The sequence below is a fragment of the Oncorhynchus kisutch genome, linkage group LG30 (assembly GCF_002021735.2).
Source record: "Oncorhynchus kisutch isolate 150728-3 linkage group LG30, Okis_V2, whole genome shotgun sequence".
Lineage (NCBI taxonomy): Eukaryota > Metazoa > Chordata > Actinopteri > Salmoniformes > Salmonidae > Oncorhynchus > Oncorhynchus kisutch.
In genome coordinates, this window is record NC_034203.2 from 27,110,765 (window position 1) to 27,129,071 (window position 18,307).

At 42.0% G+C, this 18,307-nt stretch overlaps 1 protein-coding gene across 1 annotated transcript in view; it reads right to left on the bottom strand.

Annotated features, from left to right (window-relative positions):
• LOC109874826 (myosin light chain kinase 2, skeletal/cardiac muscle) overlaps positions 1-12,996 on the bottom strand; it is a 39,342-nt gene extending 26,346 nt beyond the window's left edge. The window contains exon 1 of the mRNA XM_031810443.1: positions 12,738-12,996. Coding sequence (XP_031666303.1) covers positions 12,738-12,875 — 138 coding nt within the window. The 5' untranslated portion in view covers positions 12,876-12,996. The remainder of the gene's footprint in view (positions 1-12,737) is intronic.
• Between the last annotated feature and the right edge of the window lie 5,311 nt (positions 12,997-18,307).

The following is an 18,307-nucleotide window of genomic DNA, read 5'->3' on the forward strand; positions in this document are numbered from 1 at the left end:
ACATAGAAACACCGGATTTTCTGATATTTTCTTTTTAAATAATGTTGATTAATTATGAAAAATATCAAAAGCATAACACCCATGAGGCCATTAGAGGGTGATTTGAATGCAGGAAAGGGCTACGTGAAAAACACTCTATCTATAGATAAACATATTATGTTGTTATTCTTATATAAACTGAACAAAAAATAAACGCAATATGCAACATTTTCAACATTTTACTGAGTTACAGTTCATATAAGTAGAGACCTGAGGACACCATCCAACCTGGAACTGAGTGTGTAGTGTTTGGTCTGATGCTATTTTGAAAGCAAAGAAGAAAAATAAAGTACATTACAAAGATGTATTATTATTATTTAGATTTTTTTATATATTTTACTTTATGGGGACTGAATGCTGAGTTAAGGCTTCCAGGCTTGCAAGGACAGTCCAGATACAAATTCAATTAGCACCAAGGTGTGAAGTAAAAGGTTATCGAGGCCTTTGGGCCCAACAAGTGGCAGGACCCTTTGAAGCGCCCTCTGAAGCCCCCTCCTGCTGTTCAAAGACCGTCCACTGGCATTTTCTACAAGACATCTGCCTCCAGAAATAAAAGCTTCTCCCAAGTGGGTGTGAGACCTACTCCTGTTGCCTGCTGCTGGGGTTCTACCTGGCGATCTGTTCACCGTCGGCCCTGGCCTGGCTCCCCCTGTCTGGTACAGGTACCTCCACCACACTCCCCCCTCTCTCCAGAGCTTTCGCTCACCTCCAGCACACACACACACTGTTGGGGCGAGTGACTCTGAACTTACAATGGCCCCAAGTCGTTATATATTTCATTTTTTTCTTTTCTCATGACTCCTGCATGAGGCAAAATTGACTACAAACTGTCTTTACCCAACTGTGGGACAGACTATGTTTGTTCCCACACTCAGGACTCTGACTCACTATTGGTTACACTGACTTTTGGCCTCCCATCCTATTCTAACCACCTCTCGCCGGCTTTGGATTCTTGTTACCTGATGAAATTGCTGTACAATATGATATTGTTGCCATCTGATGCACATTCAGATGTCATAAATCAGCACTGCAGAGCTCTCCCTGTACTATGCCGTGTCTTGATTGTATTACTGTGGATGTGCATGTACACCCTGGCCCATCTACTGTTGCTAGCCCCAATTCTGACTTGTGCTCTGATATCTGCTTCACTGATTTCTGCTCTCGTAAAAGCCTGGGTTTTCTGCACGTTAACACTAGAAGCTTATTACTAAAAATGAATCAATTGAAAGTGTGGGTTCACAGCTCCAATCCAGATGTGTTGGTCATTACTAAGACGTGGTTAAGGAAGAGCGTTTTGAACACTGATGTTAACCTTTCTGGTTATATACTTTACAGATCTTCCAAAGGTGGGGGAGTGGCAATCTTACCAAGGATCACCTTCAGTGCTCGGTTGTCTCCACCAAGTCTGTCCCCAAACAATTTGATTTGCTGGTTTTAAGCATTCAACTTTCAAATAGCTCTTTGTTGACTGTTGCTGGGTGCTATCGTCCTCCATTAGCACTGACCTGTACCCTACCTGCCCTAAGCTCTCTCCAGGCCCCTTACACTAAGCCTGAATTTGTCCTGCTATGTAAGACCTAAACTGGGACATGCTTAAACCACCTGACAAAGTCCTAAAGCAATGGGACACCCTAAATCTTTCTCAGATTATTACCAATCCCACAAAGTGACTCCAAACACCCAGAAAAGGCTACTCTCCTCAATGTTATCCTCACAAATAATCCTAATAGATATCAGTCTGGTGTTTTCTGTAATGACCTTAGCGATCACTGTTTTACAGCCTGTGTCTGTAATGGCTGCTTATTGAAATGACATTTCCTGATTCGTCATAGGCGCTTGCTGAAAAACTTCAATGAGCAAGCCTTCCTTATTTAACTGACCTCTGTAAAATGGTACAGAATCAGCTTGATTCCCTCTGTCGAAGACGCTTGAACCTTCTTTTTTTATATTTTCAGTGGTATTGTTAACATGCCCCCAAAAAGAAAATGAGAATTAAAAACAGGTTCAGCCCCTGGTTCTACCGTGATCTTGCAGAGTTACTCCACCCCAAGAATAGCATTTGGCGAAATGCTCGGCACACGCATACTCAGGCTGACTGGCTATTGTTCAGGCAAATGAGAAATAAGTGCACTCAGGCTATCCGGAAGGCTAAAGTTTGTAACTTTAAGGAGCAGTTCTCTCTCTGTGGGTCTAACCCCAAGAAGTTCTGGAAAACGGTTAAAGATCTGGAGAATAAACCCTCCTCCTCACAGCTGACCTTGTCCCTTAATGTTGAGGGTGTGGTTGTTATTTACAAGAAGCACATGGCTGAGCTCTTTAATCACCACTTCATTTGAGCCTTCATTAAGGCTCAAATCCCGTTAACGGGATCGATTTGACAACAGCCAGTGAAAGTGCAGGCCGCCAAGTTCAAACAGAAATCTCATAATTAAAATTCCTCAAACATACAAGTATTATACACCATTTAAAAAATAAACTTGTTGTTAATCCAACCACAGTGTCCGATTTCAAAAAGGCTTTACAACAAAAGCATACCATGCGATTATGTTAGGGCAGCGCCTAGTCACAAAAAAACAGCCATTTTCCAGCCAAAGAGAGGAGTCACAAAAAGCAGAAATAGAGATAAATCACTAACCTTTGATGATCTTCATCAGATGGCACTCATAGGACTTCATGTTACACAATACATGTATTTTTGTTCGATAAAGTTCATATTTATATCCAAAAATCTCAGTTTACATTGGCGCGTTATGTTCAGTAATGTTTTGCCTCCAAAACATCGGGTGATTTTGCAGAGCCACATCAATTTACAGAAATACTCATCATAAACGTTTATGAAAATACAAGTGTTATACATAGTTTTAAAGATAAACGTCTCCTTAATGCAACCGCTGTGTCAGATTTCAAAAAAGATTTACGTCGAAAGCACACCATGCAATAATCTGAGTACAGCGCTCAGCCATCAAAACAAGTCATACAGATACCCGCCATGTTGTGGAGTCAACAAAAGTCAGAAATAGCATTATAAATATTCACTTACCTTTGATGATCTTCATCGGAATGCACTCCCAGGAATCCCAGTTCCACAATAAATGTTTGTTTTGTTCGATGAAGTCCATCATTTATGTCCAAATACCTCCTTTTTGTTTGCGCGTTTAGTCCAGTAATCCAAATACACAAGGCGCGGGCACTAAGTCCAGACGAAAAGTCAAAAAAGTTCCATTACAGTTTGTAGAAACATGTCAAATGATGTATATAACCAATCTTTAGGATGTTTTTAAATCATAAATCTTCAATAATAATCCATACTGACAATTCTTTTGTCATTAGAAAGGAAAAGGAACGGAGCTCGTGCTCGTGCTCACGGGCCACGCGCGTGACTAAACTAAAGGCTTTCAGCCAGACCACTGGTTGAAACAGCTCTTATTCGCTCCCCTTTCACAATAGAAGCCTGAAACAACATTCTAAAGACTGTTGAGATCTAGTGGAAGCCTTAGGAAGTGCAATCCAATTACCCCAATTACACTGTATATTGGATAGGCAATCACATGAAAAACTACAAACTTCAGATTGCCCACTTCCATGTTGGATTTTTCTCAGGTTTTTGCCTGCCATATGAGTTATGTTATACTCACAGACATTATTTTAACAGTTTTGGAAACTTTAGAGTGTTTTCTATCCAATGCATATTCTAGCTTCCGGGCCTGAGTAACAGGCAGTTTACTTTGGGAACGCTTTTCATCCGAAGGTGAAAATACTGTCCCCTTGCATAAGAGGTTTTAAGTCAGGATTCCTATTTGACTCTGCCATGTCTCCTTGCCTGTCCAATATTTCCTAATCTCCCACCCCTTCTAATGGGACTATCACTGATGATTTTTCCCCTGCACAGCTACAAACTTTTCCCCTGCAGGCAGTCACTGAGTCCGAGGTGCTAATGGAGCTCCTTAAAACTTGACATCTGGGTCAGATGGTTTAGACTCTTTCTTCTTTAAGGTTGCTGCCTCTATCATCGCCGAACCTATCTCCAAACTTTTTTTGACCTGTTTCTCCTTTCTGGGGAGGTTCCCATTGCTTGGAAGGCAGCCACGGTTTGTCCTTTATTTTAAGGGGGAGATCAAGCTGATCCTACCTCTTATAGGCCTATTTCTATTTTGTTTCCAACACTGTTTATCAAAAGTGTTGGAAAACTTGTCAATAATCAACAGACTGGCTTTCTTGATGTCTATAGTATTCTCTCGGGTATGCAATCTGGTTTCAGCTCAGGTTATAGATGTGTCACTGCAACCTTAAAAGGTCCTCAGTGATGTCACCATTGCCCTTGATTATAAGCAATATTGTGCTGCTATTTTTGTTGACTTGGCCAAAGCTTTTGATATGGTAGACCATTCCATTCTTGTGGGCCGGCTAAGGAGTATTGGTGTCTCTGAGGAGTCTTTGGCCTGGTTTGCTAATGACCTCTCTCAAAGAGTGTAGTGTATAAAGTCAGAACATCTGCTATCTCAGCCACTGCTTGTCACCAAGGGAGTACTCTAAGGCTCGATCCTAGGCCCCATGCTCTTCTCAATTTGCATCAACAACATAGCTCAAGCAGGAAGCTCTCTCATCCATTTATATGCCGATGAAAGTATTATACTCAGCTGGCCCCTCCCTGGATTTTGTGTTAAACGCTCTACAACAAAGCTTTCTTAGTGTCCAACCATCTTTCTCTACCCGTAACCTTGTTCTGAACACCTCCAAAACAAAGGTCATGTGGTTTGGTAAGAAGAATGACCCACTTTCCACAGGTGTTATTACTACCTCTGAGGGTTTAGAGCTTGAGATATTCACCTCATTGAAGTACTTGGGAGTATGGCTAGACGGTGCACTGTCCTTCTCTCAGCACATATCAAAGCTGCAGGCTAAAGTTAAATCTAGACTTGGTTTCCTTTATTGTAATCGCTCCTCTTCCACCCCAGCTGCCAAACTAACCCTGATTCAGATGACCATCCTACCCATGCTAGATTACGGAGACATAATTTATAGATCGGCAGGTAAGGGTGCTCTCGAGCGGCTAGATGTTCTTTACTATTCGGCCATCAGATTTGCCACCAATGATCCTTATAGAACACATCACTGCACTCTGTATTCCTCTGTAAACTGGTCATCTCTGTATACCTGTCGCAAGACCCACTGGTTGATGCTTATTTATAAAACCCTCGTAGGCCTCACTCCCCCCCTATCTGCAATATCTACTTCAGCCCTCATCCTCTACATACAACACCTGTTCTGCCAGTCATATTCTGTTAATGGTCCCCAAAGCACATACATCCCTGGGTCGCTCCTCTTTTCAGTTCGCTGCAGCTAATGACTGGAACGAGCTGCAACAAACACTCAAACTGGACAGTTGTATCTCAATCTCTTCATTCAAAGACTCAATCATGGACACTCTTACTGATGGTTGTGGCTGCTTTGTGTGATGTATTGTTGTCTCTACCTTCTTGCCCTTTGTGCTGTTGTCTGTGCCCAATAATGTTTATACCATGTTTTGTGCTGCTACCATGTTATGTTGCTACCATGTTGTTGTTATGTTGTGTCGCTACCTTGCTGTATTGTCATGTGTTGCTGCCTTGCTATGTTGTTGTCTTAGGTCTCTCTTTATGTAGTGTTGTCTCTCTTGTTGTGATGTGTGTTTTGTCCTATATTTATATTGTATTTATTTATTTATTTTAACCCCAGGCCCCCATCCCCACAGGAGGCCTTTTGCCTTTTGGTAGGCTGTCATTGTAAATAAGAATTTAGTGATAAGAACTGACTTGCCTATTTAAATGAAGTTTAAATAAAAAACACAAAAATATAACAAATAATGAAATCAGTCAATTTAAATAAATTCATCAGGCCCTAATCTATGGATTTCACATGACTTGGAATACAGATATGCATATGTTGGTCACAGATGCCTTTAAAAAAAAAAGGTAGGGGGCTTGGATCAGAAGACCAGTCAGTATCTGGTGTGACCTTTTACCTCATGCAGCACGACATCTCCTTCGCATAGAGTTGATCAGGCTATTGAGTGTGGCCTGTGGAATGTTGTCGCACTCCTCTTCAATGGCTGTGTGAAGTTGCTGGATATTGGCAGAAAGTGGAACATGTTGTTGGACACGTCGATCCAGAGCATCCCAAACATTCTCAATGGGTGACATGTCTGGTGAGTATGCAGGCCTTGGAAGAACTGGGACATTTTCAGCTTCCAAGAATTGTGCACAGATCCTTTCGACATGTGACATTATCATGCTGAAACATAAGGTGATGCAATTGTGTTCGTTGTCTGTAGCTTATGCCTGCCCGTGCACTAACCCCCATGGGGCACTCTGTTCACAATGCTGACATCAGCAAACCGCTCGCCCACACGACGCCATACACGTGGTCTGCGTTTGTGAGGCCAGTTGGACGTGCCAAATTCTCTAAAACGACGTTGGAGGCGGCTTATGGTAGAGAAATTAACATTCAATTCTCTGGCATGCCAATTGAACGCTCCCTCAAAACTTTAGACATCTATGGCATTGTGTTGTGTGACAAAACTGCACCTATGTAATGATCATGCTGTTTAATCAGCTTCTTGATATGTTACACCTGTCAGGTGGATGGATTATCTTGGCAAAGAAGAAATGCTCACTAAAAGGGATGTAAACAAATTTGTGCACAACATTTTAGAGAAATAAGCTTCATGTGCATATGGAACATTCTTGGGATCTTTAATTTCAGCTCATGAAACATGAGACCAACACTTCACATGGTGAATTTATATTTTTGTTCAGTGGTAGATAGGTAATATATTTTTAACCATGCAACTTGAATTCACCAAAGAGGACACTTTAAATGATTGTTGTATCATTTACACGTGTGCCAACTAATGCCCTCCAAGCCCGTCCTAGATCCAGAAATTATATGACTAAGGAGACATCCAGATAAGCTGGGCTCACATTTGCAGGACTAGCACCTGTCCTTGGACACCAACAGATGAATTTCGACAATGTAGGTCATTCGGCTCAGCTCGTGTCACTTTGAGAAGCGTAGAGGTTTACCTTACCTTACGCATGCAACACTTTCATGGAGTAAAACATTTCCATTGAGCTGGCCGGCAAGTGAGCAAGGGGAAAGGAAAGTCCAGGCTGCCTCAGAGGATTATTGCACAGCACACACATTGCTCATAAATCAACTTTGGATATTAAAATACTCACACTACTGACTAATTTAATTTAACACTGTGGTTGATCAACAGTGGAACTCAATAGTACATCTGAGAATATAGAGCTCTGAAGAATATACAGTGGATATTATTTACCCAAATATGTCTGTCCTCCAATACAGGCCTAGGAGGAGCATGCTGTAAACTCCATCTCGAAGTAGCGCACCACAAAACACTGAGAAAAACTGTGAAAGCTTTCCCAGATATGGCGAACAGTGTCCAGATCTACCCCTAAAGTCAATATGGCTTCCCAGTAATAGTGCTTCATATCACTTCGAGGCCAGGGGCACTGTAAGGCCATTTAACTGTGGGTGAGGCCGGGAGGAGTAACAGGCTTCAGTAGTGGGGCTGATTACATAAACCAGAGATCGAGTTCATCTCACTGACACTTTACATTGAAACTGGAGAAATAGCCGTCAGAGAGCCCAAACTCAAGTCCCGCCCCACCCTCTCAGTGTCTGCCAAATGGAGGTGCTATGTGTGGAGCATTTACAACATCCGCCACACCAACACACACACACAAGGGTGTGTGTGCTTGTGTGTGTGTGTGTGTGTGTGTGTGTGTGTGTGTGTGTGTGTGTGTGTGTGTGTGTGTGTGTGTGTGTGTGTGTGTGTGTGTGTGTGTGTGTGTGTGTGTGTGTGTGTGTGTGTGTGTGTGTGTGTGTGTGTGTGTGTGTGTGTGTGTGTGTGTGTGTGTGTGTGTGTGTGTGTGTGTGTGTGTGTGTGTGTGTGTGTGTGTGTGTGTGTGTGTGTGAGTGAGTCTGTGAGTGAGTCTGTGAGTGACTGTGTGTGTGAGCGTGTCCTGATTGACCCTGTAGATTTGGAACACCTATTCACTTGGTCCACAGACTAAGAACAAACAGTTCTCTAGGTCAGCTGTAAGACAGTATTGGGGTAAATGGATATACCCTGAAGGCTTGTCACATAAATAGAATCTGCAAAGCCAAACTGTCATTCCTACATATTCTTATTCACATCCCAATTACCCACTTGCAAAAGACACAGATTGTCTCTATTGTTAGATGCAGAAAGGAAAGAACTTTCAACTGATATTGCTAAATCACATTACACTCCTTATTAGTAGTGAGTATTAGCAAGAACTGTAGTACTTATATCATGACACTAATAGGGCAAGCATGAAAGCCGTGGCACAAACACACACACATCTGCATGCACACTCACAATCTATATAATGCTAATGTCTGCATAAATACAGTTAATTTTAACCAAGCGCTATACTTAGCAGGATAAACAATCTCTGCCGGGGAATATACTGTGTGGTGGAGTGACCTGTGTGGTATTAGAGGGGTGTTTGTTTGGCAAGGTGACAAACTTCACCGTTATAAATGGACCTCTGCCTCCCTCACCCAGAACACACTGTCCTGGGACGCTCCAGGGTCGTGTGCTGCCTTCTGGGGGGGCCTGTGGTTGGACACCTAGCCCCCTCCTCTCCCATGGCCCTGTCCCCCCGTCACACCATCCAGCCTGCCGACTCTCTCTCATTCCTGTCTGTCTCTTGGAAAGTAAGGGGCAGAAATGTGCGTGGCAGCCAAGAAACGTAACACCTGTTAACAGCTGAGACGTCCCCTCTGTTCCCTCTCCCGACACCCCAGTGTTCCCTCGTTCTCTCGACTAAAATGTGTAAACCTTGTGGGGTGAAACACTAGGCCATGGTCTCCAAGACAAGATGAGTATAAAATTGAGCAGAATTTAATGTAAAATAAAGAATTTAAATTCAATAAACACATTATTTATGTTTTATGCTAAATGTGTATTGTTAGGACATTACATTTTTTGGTTGATTGTGCAAGAAGGCATATTACGTGTTATTAGGTTATTATGACATCATTACTATTTCATCATGCAAAACCAAGTAAATGGTAGTTGGTGATTTAGAAGTGCCACATTCTGCTTGATCAAATTCTGTATTTCTCAACACTTGACAGCAGGTGGTGCTCTTAGTTAAGCTAAAAGGAGACTCATTTCTGATTGGCCCAAGGACATCGATATGGTTTTGATGAGTCAGGGCAGTCCAAATGTGTTAATATTGCTAGATCATATGGGGAAAAACTCAGTTTGGCTGACAAACGATCAAAAAAGGGTACAGAACGCAATGAATGAAATACTACTCACTGGCATGTTTAGAAGATAGTGGCCAGTCTGAAATGTAAGGCATCTACCATAGAGGACCCCATACTGGCTGCGTTTACACAGGCAGCCCAATTCTCATCTTTTTTACACTAATTGGTCTTTTGACCAATCCAGTCAGATTTTTTCACCTCAGATCTTTTTCAGAGCCTATCTGATTGACCAATTAGTGAAAAAAAGATCAGAATACGTCTGTGTAAACGCAGACACTGTTCATTTGTAACAAGCGAGTCGACTGGATGTTCTGAGTTCCATATTGGAAGCTTAGCCACATGTATTAATAGTGCTGCAGATCTTCCAGATACCACACCAGAGAGGGAAACAGGAGAAGGTGATAGATCTCCATCTTGTCTTTGAAGCTTTACTGATTGGCTGCGTCATTGATCAACTTCAACTAAATCAGCGCCTAGATTAAGAATGATTAATCGGTGGATGCAGTTATTTGAAAACAATTAAGTTTCACCTGTGTGCGATTATGGAGCCTCAATGCTATCTAAGTTTAGAGTCTGAACTATTTATGATACTATAGGACACAGACTGATAATGAGATACTATTCTGGGGTAACGATAGGCAACACTAAATCTATTGTCATTGGTTTTCTTCAGTTACGTAAAAAAATGCTTTGAGGGAGGCCATCTACTCCTTTGTTGTTACAGAAACACAGTGAGACACTGTCAAAAACAGCCGGTGCACAACCGTACAGACCAATGAGATGTAGTACACACTTACAAAAAACAGATGCTGCAATGCCGTAACATGAACGGAGCCCTCCCACCTGGCACACACTGGTTGAATCAATGTTGTTTCCACGTCATTTCAATTAAATGTTTTTAGCAATGAAAAACTATTCAACTGGTGATAACTATGGAATCAAGTATCATAACTTCTGTAGTAGCCAACATACTCGTACTTCTTCTTCACCAACATACTCCTACATTAAAGGCCTATTGTACAGTGAGGTGGCTTAAAATCCATTCACTGCTGGACTTCTCAGCTCACATTACTCTTCAACACTACTACCACACATTCAATCAACCCCATCCAATGTGTTGAGCTCAGTAATTGAATGTGACATTTAGCTGAGGCACAAAATGTTCCAGTATATGATACACCCAGCCAGCAGAGCTGTGGTGGTTACCAGCGGTATCAGAGATGTGATTAGGACAACAGAGTGAAGCAGAGAGATTGATCTGGGAGTATAGGCCAATTTCAAGTAAAGATAGGAATGTCTACCCTGGTCATTTCAGGGCAATGATAACTGTACTGTACGTGAGGAGAACAAGGACGTGTACTTGGAGATCACCCAATTTGCATCAGTGGGAGAGAAAGGACGCTGTGCTCTGAGGGGTAACTATGAATAAAGTTAGTATTTTAATATAGCATCAGGTGTTGTGATACAGTGCAGACAGAGGTGTGGGATCTCCTGTGGCAGCGGGGAATGGGTTTCCTCTTTAATCACCCTATCATAATCACAATACCCTCTGCTGCCTGGCAGTTACCATCTGTAAATAAACATTTGAATGTGTTCTTAACTGACTTGCCTAGTTAAATAATGATTACATTTTAAAAAGTTCAAATGTTTTACCAACCAGCCACCAAAAACAACTCTCCAGGGAATGTCATTGTATTTAGTTCCACACTACAGAGGAACTAAATACAGTGACATTCCCTGGAGAGTTGTTTTTGGTGGCTGGATGGTAACTGCCAGGCAGTAGAGGGTATTGTGATTATGCCACAGGAGATCCCACTCCTCTGTCTGCACTGTATCACAACACCTGATGCTATAATAAAATACAAACTCTAATCCTAGTTCCCCCTCAGAGCACAGCTTCCTTTTCCCCTCCACTGATGCAAATTGGGTGATCTAAAGGGCTTCATACCCACGCAACTGCCATCTGACAGGCACCACTCTAACTATATGGCCGCGGGTGATGATGGACAACAGGTATATTCCTGCTCAACTGCTTTAACTAACCCACATGACATTGAGCACTACAAAAGTTACTTTCTTTAACCCCCCCCCTTGTGTTTACCATGGTAACAACTGTGAGGAGATGAGGATACAAACAAGGATACAACAAGTGTCTCATTACGTCAATAAACAGAAGGGATGGCTGTATAAACATAGGTATCTTGTGGGTATGACAGAACTATGTCAGCAGGTATCTTAGTTCTATCACACAGTAGTCTTGAAATTTCATTTTTTTTATGTTCCTAATGATGCTACTAGTAGTTCATCTCTGTGACCAAGAAAATGTGATTTGATTTGATATTAAACGTGATGCCAGGTGCTAACAACCACTACAAAACTGTACTGTACTACTCCAGCTGCCTTGAAAGAGAGAGACAGAGATATAACTGTAGGCTTCTATCTTTTCAATGGTCTTTTTCTCTTCCAAGTCACCCATTTACCATTATGTTTATGTCCATAATGTCAAAGACATAACTCTTATACTCTCCAACCAGCTGAGGGGCTATCCTCCATATACTTCAGTTGCATCTTTCATAGCCGGGCCACCACAGATCATGTTCCATTACATCATTCCGTCATGGGTCCATATCAACTTGAAACTCTTACCATTCCGGGCTAAATGAATGGACACAGAATTATGTTTCCTATGTTTCCTCAGTGTGTAGGCCTACATGATACAAAAAACATGCTTGTCTTGTCCCCTTAAATATTTTTAATACACTTAAGTTAGTGTTGAAAGTGAGAAATGCTGGGGCATCTACAACTGTCACGGAATTGCTGGAAAGTTTTTCAGTGGAAATATAAGCTGGTGAAACAACATGTGGTCATATTACGTGTAAAGTGTAAGGTTCCAATGCCTAAGGCCTTCTCATATCTTACTACGGTGCTGACAGGTACCGGTGGGCTGTGTTCTACTTCAGACTTGTATGCAATGGAACATCATATCTGTGCCAGAACTGTGGGGGGTTTCATACTGTTTTAAAGCTACAGTAACAGCATGCCCTGCTCAAATGAACAAACTGAAATAGTATAAAAGCAACATTCCAAAGCCATGCCTTTCTAGCTAAAGTCCTAAATATGTAGGTGATTGTACAATACTGTTAATAAAACCGTGTGTTAGTGTGGATTTTCAGTGAATTTATATAAATCACACAGCTCATCTGCATTTCCTCTCACTAACAATAGTGTTATCAAATTAAGATCCTGCATCTGTAGGTCACATGACCCAGGTGCTGCATGCTTTCCAGTGCTTTGTGAGATAGCAACGAGTAGCATTTTCACAACAACCACTGTCATAACGCAGACTCCACACTTTTCTTATTTACAAGACATCAAAAAGCCTTCTTCTCTACCTGCACATTAGAGGGAATGGATTCTTTAGCCGTCCTCCTGTACCAGAGTAAATCCCAGAGCCTGTGCCAGAGGTATGAAGCCATCAGACACATACTGCTCACTAGCCAAATGTCCCTGCCCTTGAAGAATCTCTCCATGTCTGCACTCCTCTACTTCCACCTGCTTTTACCCTTTCCTTTCTTCACTCTCTTCTTTCCAGTCTACGCTCTGTCTTTAATCTCAGTGACCAACGGGAGCCTCTCGAAGAGAGAGAATTCAGAGGCTTCAGAGAGGAAGGTTAAGAGAGATGGCAGCAGTACACTGATTAGGAGAGAGTGAGAGAGGGTTAGCAACGCCCAAACATTACTACACCGTTACCTCTGCTCCACCGCTCCAACTCTGTCAACCCCCACCCTTCAGCTCCATGTTGCCCAAAGGACAGGAGGGTTTGACCCACTGACAAAAGAGTGACAGGTGACAGCAAAGGGTGTCTAAGAGACACACCTGCTGAGAGGTCGTTCTCTCTCTCTCTCCATCGCTCTCTCTCCTTCTCTCGACACCCCGCCTCTCTCTCTTTCTCTCGACACCCCGCCTCTCTCTCCTTCTCCCTCACTCTCTCTCTGCCTTTCACCATTGTATACTTTCTGATCAGACAGTCAGCTCTCTTTGGCATGTGTGTACAAATGGCCTGTTTGGGTGCTAAGTATGTCAGCAGACATGAGAATGATCTTGGTTTGCAAGGGTAGAAATCACTGGTTGCCATAGTAGAGGTGATGATAATAGCACAAGGGAATGATTAATAGATAAAAACAACATGTCAACAAATGTCAGAGTAACTCGTAAAACTAACAAGAGCTGAGGCAAAACATGACATACAAGTAAGCGAATCTGAGATTATTGGGGTTCTGTAGCTTTCTTGCAAATTTGGAGACTTGGGTCCGGGTGTAAATAGCTAGCGCTATTGGATAACTGTTGTAAATGTCGCACGTGTTTTGATTGGACCATGACCTTTACACTTCAATGAACGATTATCAGGGGACTCTCTTTAGTTGGGCTGTATTCACGTACTTCAACATCATTAGATTTGCTTTCAATACACACCAATGGCGGAGAATTTATAATGTACACTAAATAGCATATCATTACAAAATTCCCCATGTATAAATTATTATTATATAAATTATTATTATTTCCCCCCTGTGGTGTCTGTTAATGTCAGGCAGCTGTATTTAAAATGTAAAATCTCTCTATAAAGTGATTGCCTCAAAACACACTCCCATATGATCAGCAAAGCAGAGCTGCTCAACAATGACACATTTTGGCTGTGAAAGGACATGGAGGCTGGCACCACATCATCTGGCTAACGCTGCCAGCCTGACACTGGTGGGTAGCATGGTAGCAGAGATACCAAAACAACCGTGGCAATGTGTGGCATGTCTGGAAAAGACCCTGGATTCCCTTGCATTCGCCACAGGCCAAAAGAGTTCACTGGTCTGGTGAATAGCAGCCTACCCCAATCAACTGCACTTGGACACTGTGTTAATAAACCTCCAAATGAGCTTAAAATACTCCTTCCGTGGCTTCCAACTGCTCTTAAATGCTAGTAAAACTAAATGCATGCTCTTCAACCGATTGCCGCCCGCCTAGCATCACTACTCTGGACGGTTCTGACTTAGAATATGTGGACAAGTACAAATACCTAGTGGGTCAAAAAAGTATTTAGTCAGCCACCAATTGTGCAAGTTCTCCCACTTAAAACGAGAGAGAGGCCTGTAATTTTCATCATAGGTACACTTCAACTATGACAGACAAAATAAGAGAAAAAAAATCCAGAAAATCACATTGTATAATTTTTTATGAATTTATTTGCAAATTATGGCCTCCTTTACTCATGATGCCAAACATACCCTCGTAAAACTGACCATCCTACCGATCCTTGACTTTGGCGATGTCATTTACAAAGTAGCCTCCGACACTCAACTCTGCTAATTGGATGCAGTCTAACACAGTGCCATCCGTTTTGTCACCAAAGCCCCATATACTACCCACCACTGCGACCTGTATGCTCTCATTGGCTGGCCCTCACTACATATTCGTCGCCAAACCCACTGGCTCCAGGTCATCTATTAGTCTTTGCTAGGTAAAGCCCCACCTTATCGCAGCTCACTGGCCACCATTGTTACACCCACCTGTAGCACGCACTCCAGCAGGTATATTTCACTGGTCATCCCCAAAGCCAACACCTCCTTTGGCTGTCTTTCCTTCCAGTTCTCTGCTGCCAATGACTGGAACGAATAGCAAAAATCACTGAAGCTGGAGACTTATATCTCCCTCACTAACTTGAAGCATCAGCTGTCAGAGCAGCTTACCGATCACTGTACCTGTACACAGCCCATCTGTAAATAGCACACCCAACTACCTCATCCCCATATTGTTATTTTTTTGTTGTTGCTCTTTTGCACCACAGTATCTCTACTTGCACATAATCTGCACATCTATCACTCCAGTGTTAATGGTCAATTGTAATTATTTTGCCACTATGGCCTATTTATTGCCTTACCTCCCAAAATCTTACTACATTTGCACACACTGTACATAGATTTTTATATTGTGTTATTGACTGTACGTTTGCTTATCCCATGTGTAACTCTGTGTTGTTGTTTTTTGTCGCACTACTTTTCTTTATCTTGGCCAGGTCGCAGTTATAAATGAGAACTTGTTCTCAACTGGTCTACCTGGTTAAATAAAGGTGAAACAAAAAATGTTATAAAAACTCATTAAAGTTTTTGCTGTCTCTGGTGAAATTGAGGACTGCTCTAAAATGCGTTTATACTATAAGCTTGTGACCCATAGCACTGGTCTTTGACTACTTATAGAATGCAGTATAGTGCACAAATTAATTCTATGTAACAGGTATATTATTCTATTTTGGGATACTGCATAATGGTTTCTTATCAAACCCGAACTAAACCGTACAGCAGAGTATGGAGTCAAACTATTGGCTCCTTTTTCAAAGTGGAGAGAGATGCCACCCTGTGGCTAAAACGCTGACTGCATCTTGGTTCTGTTCTTTTTGGGGGGTTGTGTTAAAGCCCCCTCTTGGTGACACAGTAGATTGCAGCATGCTGCAGTGAAGGGACTATGACACTAGATGGTATCAATCAACCATAAACTTCATAGGCGTGACAAAGGAAAAGGACGCATTAAATCTGCTATATACATGTCCTGACGTTGGCCTGGGGGTAGGTTTATGACAGTCATAAATACCTCTTCCCCCCTTTTTCCTCTCTCTACCCTACTGATGTTACATTTACAAACCATTTGGTTAACATAGAGATTCTGGTAACATCAGAAGGTGGGGGGAAATTAACTATATTCTGGTAATCCGACCAATTGAACATATGAGGTGGTACTTAAAGAATATGATGTCATTTCGTTTGTCATCTGAAACATTCTCATCAATGATAAGATGACATAAACTCTACAGTGGAAAGTCTACACATCAGAGTTATCGGATTCACATGGAATTGTTGTTCAAATTAAATGTTTGAATATGAAATTATTTGTGATGGGATGAAATGTGATTTTAGCTTCTAAAATGTGAGATTTGGGTTTTCATAAGGTTTGGGCTATGCTCAATCAGTGGCCCGCCCCTGTGAAGGGACATGGGCTATAAAACTTTTCAAACACGCCCTCCTCTCCCTTCCTATATAAAGCCTTGACGACAATGTAACCTCCTGTTCCGAGGATGTGAGGACGACGGTCCGATGTCAGAATGGTTCAGATAATAACTACAGAACGAAGCCAACATCAGCGTGAGCTTTGGTTGCGAATGGTATGAACGTTGAACTCTTATTACTACAGAAGTGATAACTCCTAGCCGTTGAGTTAGCAACAGCAGCTGCAAACGCAGGTTAGGAAGGAACAGACAGAGTATCCCATCTACCACACACGTGGTACAACGTATTCAATTTACCAGCAGAGACATTCTTCAAAGGACTCGGTTGGGCAACACGGCCTTCCATCTACCACCAACCTACCGAAGCGCAGCTCAGAGTAAATATTTATTGCATTTTCCTCTTCCAAATGGGCGGTAATTTAGAATGCATAAGATTCTGTATTTACGATAGCACAGCTTCGCCCTTTGTTCCTCAGTATTCCCGCTCTTTCACTCAAACTCAGCCCTTTTCTTTTGTGTAACCAGCTGTCATATCTGTTCTGCCCACTAGGGACGTTTTCCTTTATGACGTAATTTGTAATCAAGTTATGATTTAATTATGTGTATGTGTAATTCTGTGTGATTAGTTAGGTATTTAGTAAATAAATAATGAAACCCAATTTTGTATTGCTGATTCAACTTGTTAGCCAGGGTTCGTGCAGATAACCAAGAATTTACAACTTTCAGATGAGACTGAATTAAGATGACGATTAATATTGACTGCTATTGATGTAAAATATTACTAGGTCTTTAAGAGTTTATTCGGAAGATAACAGCTCTATAAATATTATTTTGTGGTGCCCCGACTCTCTAGTTAATTACATTTACATGATTAGCTCAATCAGGTAATATTAATTACGGAGAAATTATTTTATAGAATAGCATGTCATATCACTTATTCCGGCATAGCCAAAGACACGGCAACGGAGTGTAAAAAATATTAGGAACACCTGCTCTTTCCATATCATATCACCAGGTTAATCCAGGCTAATCCAGGTGACAGCTATGATTCCTTTTTGATGTCACTTGTTAAATCCACTTCAAATCTGTGTAGACGAAAGGGAGGAGACAGGGTAAAAGAAGGATTTTACAATTGAGACATGGATTGTGTATGTGTGGTGAATGGGCAAGACAAAAGATTGAAGTGCCTTTGAACGAGGTATGGTAGTAGGTGCAGGGCACACCGGTTTGAGTGTCAAGAACTGCAACACTGCTGGTTTTTCATGCTCAACAGTTTCCCATGTGTTTCAATAATGGTCCACCGCCCAAAGGAAATCCAGCCAACTTGACACAGCTGTGGGAAGCATTGGAGTCAACATGGGCCAGCATCCCTGTGGGATGCTTTCGACACCTTGTAGAATCCATGCCTCAACTAATTGAGGCTGCTCTGAAAGCAAAAGGGGTGCAACTCAATATTAGGAAAGTGGTCCTCATGTTTTCTATAGTCAGTGTATAATATGCCTACCAAAGGAGGTTGGTGACACCTTAATTGGGGGGATGGGCTCCTGGTAATGCCTGGACCAGAATCAGTGGAATGGTATCAAATAGCTGATGCCATTCAAATAGCTGATGCCATTCCAAACAGCTGATTCCATTCCAAACAGATGATGCCATTCCAAATAGCTGATGCCATTCCAAATAGCTGATTCCATTCCAAACAGATGATGCCATTCCAAACAGATGATGCCATTCCAAATAGCTGATTCCATTCCAAATAGCTGATGCCATTCCAAACAGATGATGCCATTCCAAACAGATGATGCCATTCCAAATAGCTGATGCCATTCCAAATAGCTGATGCCATTCCATTCGCTCTGTTCTAGACATTATTATGAGGCATCCTGGTCTCCGCCCTCTCCAGGTAGTAGAAGA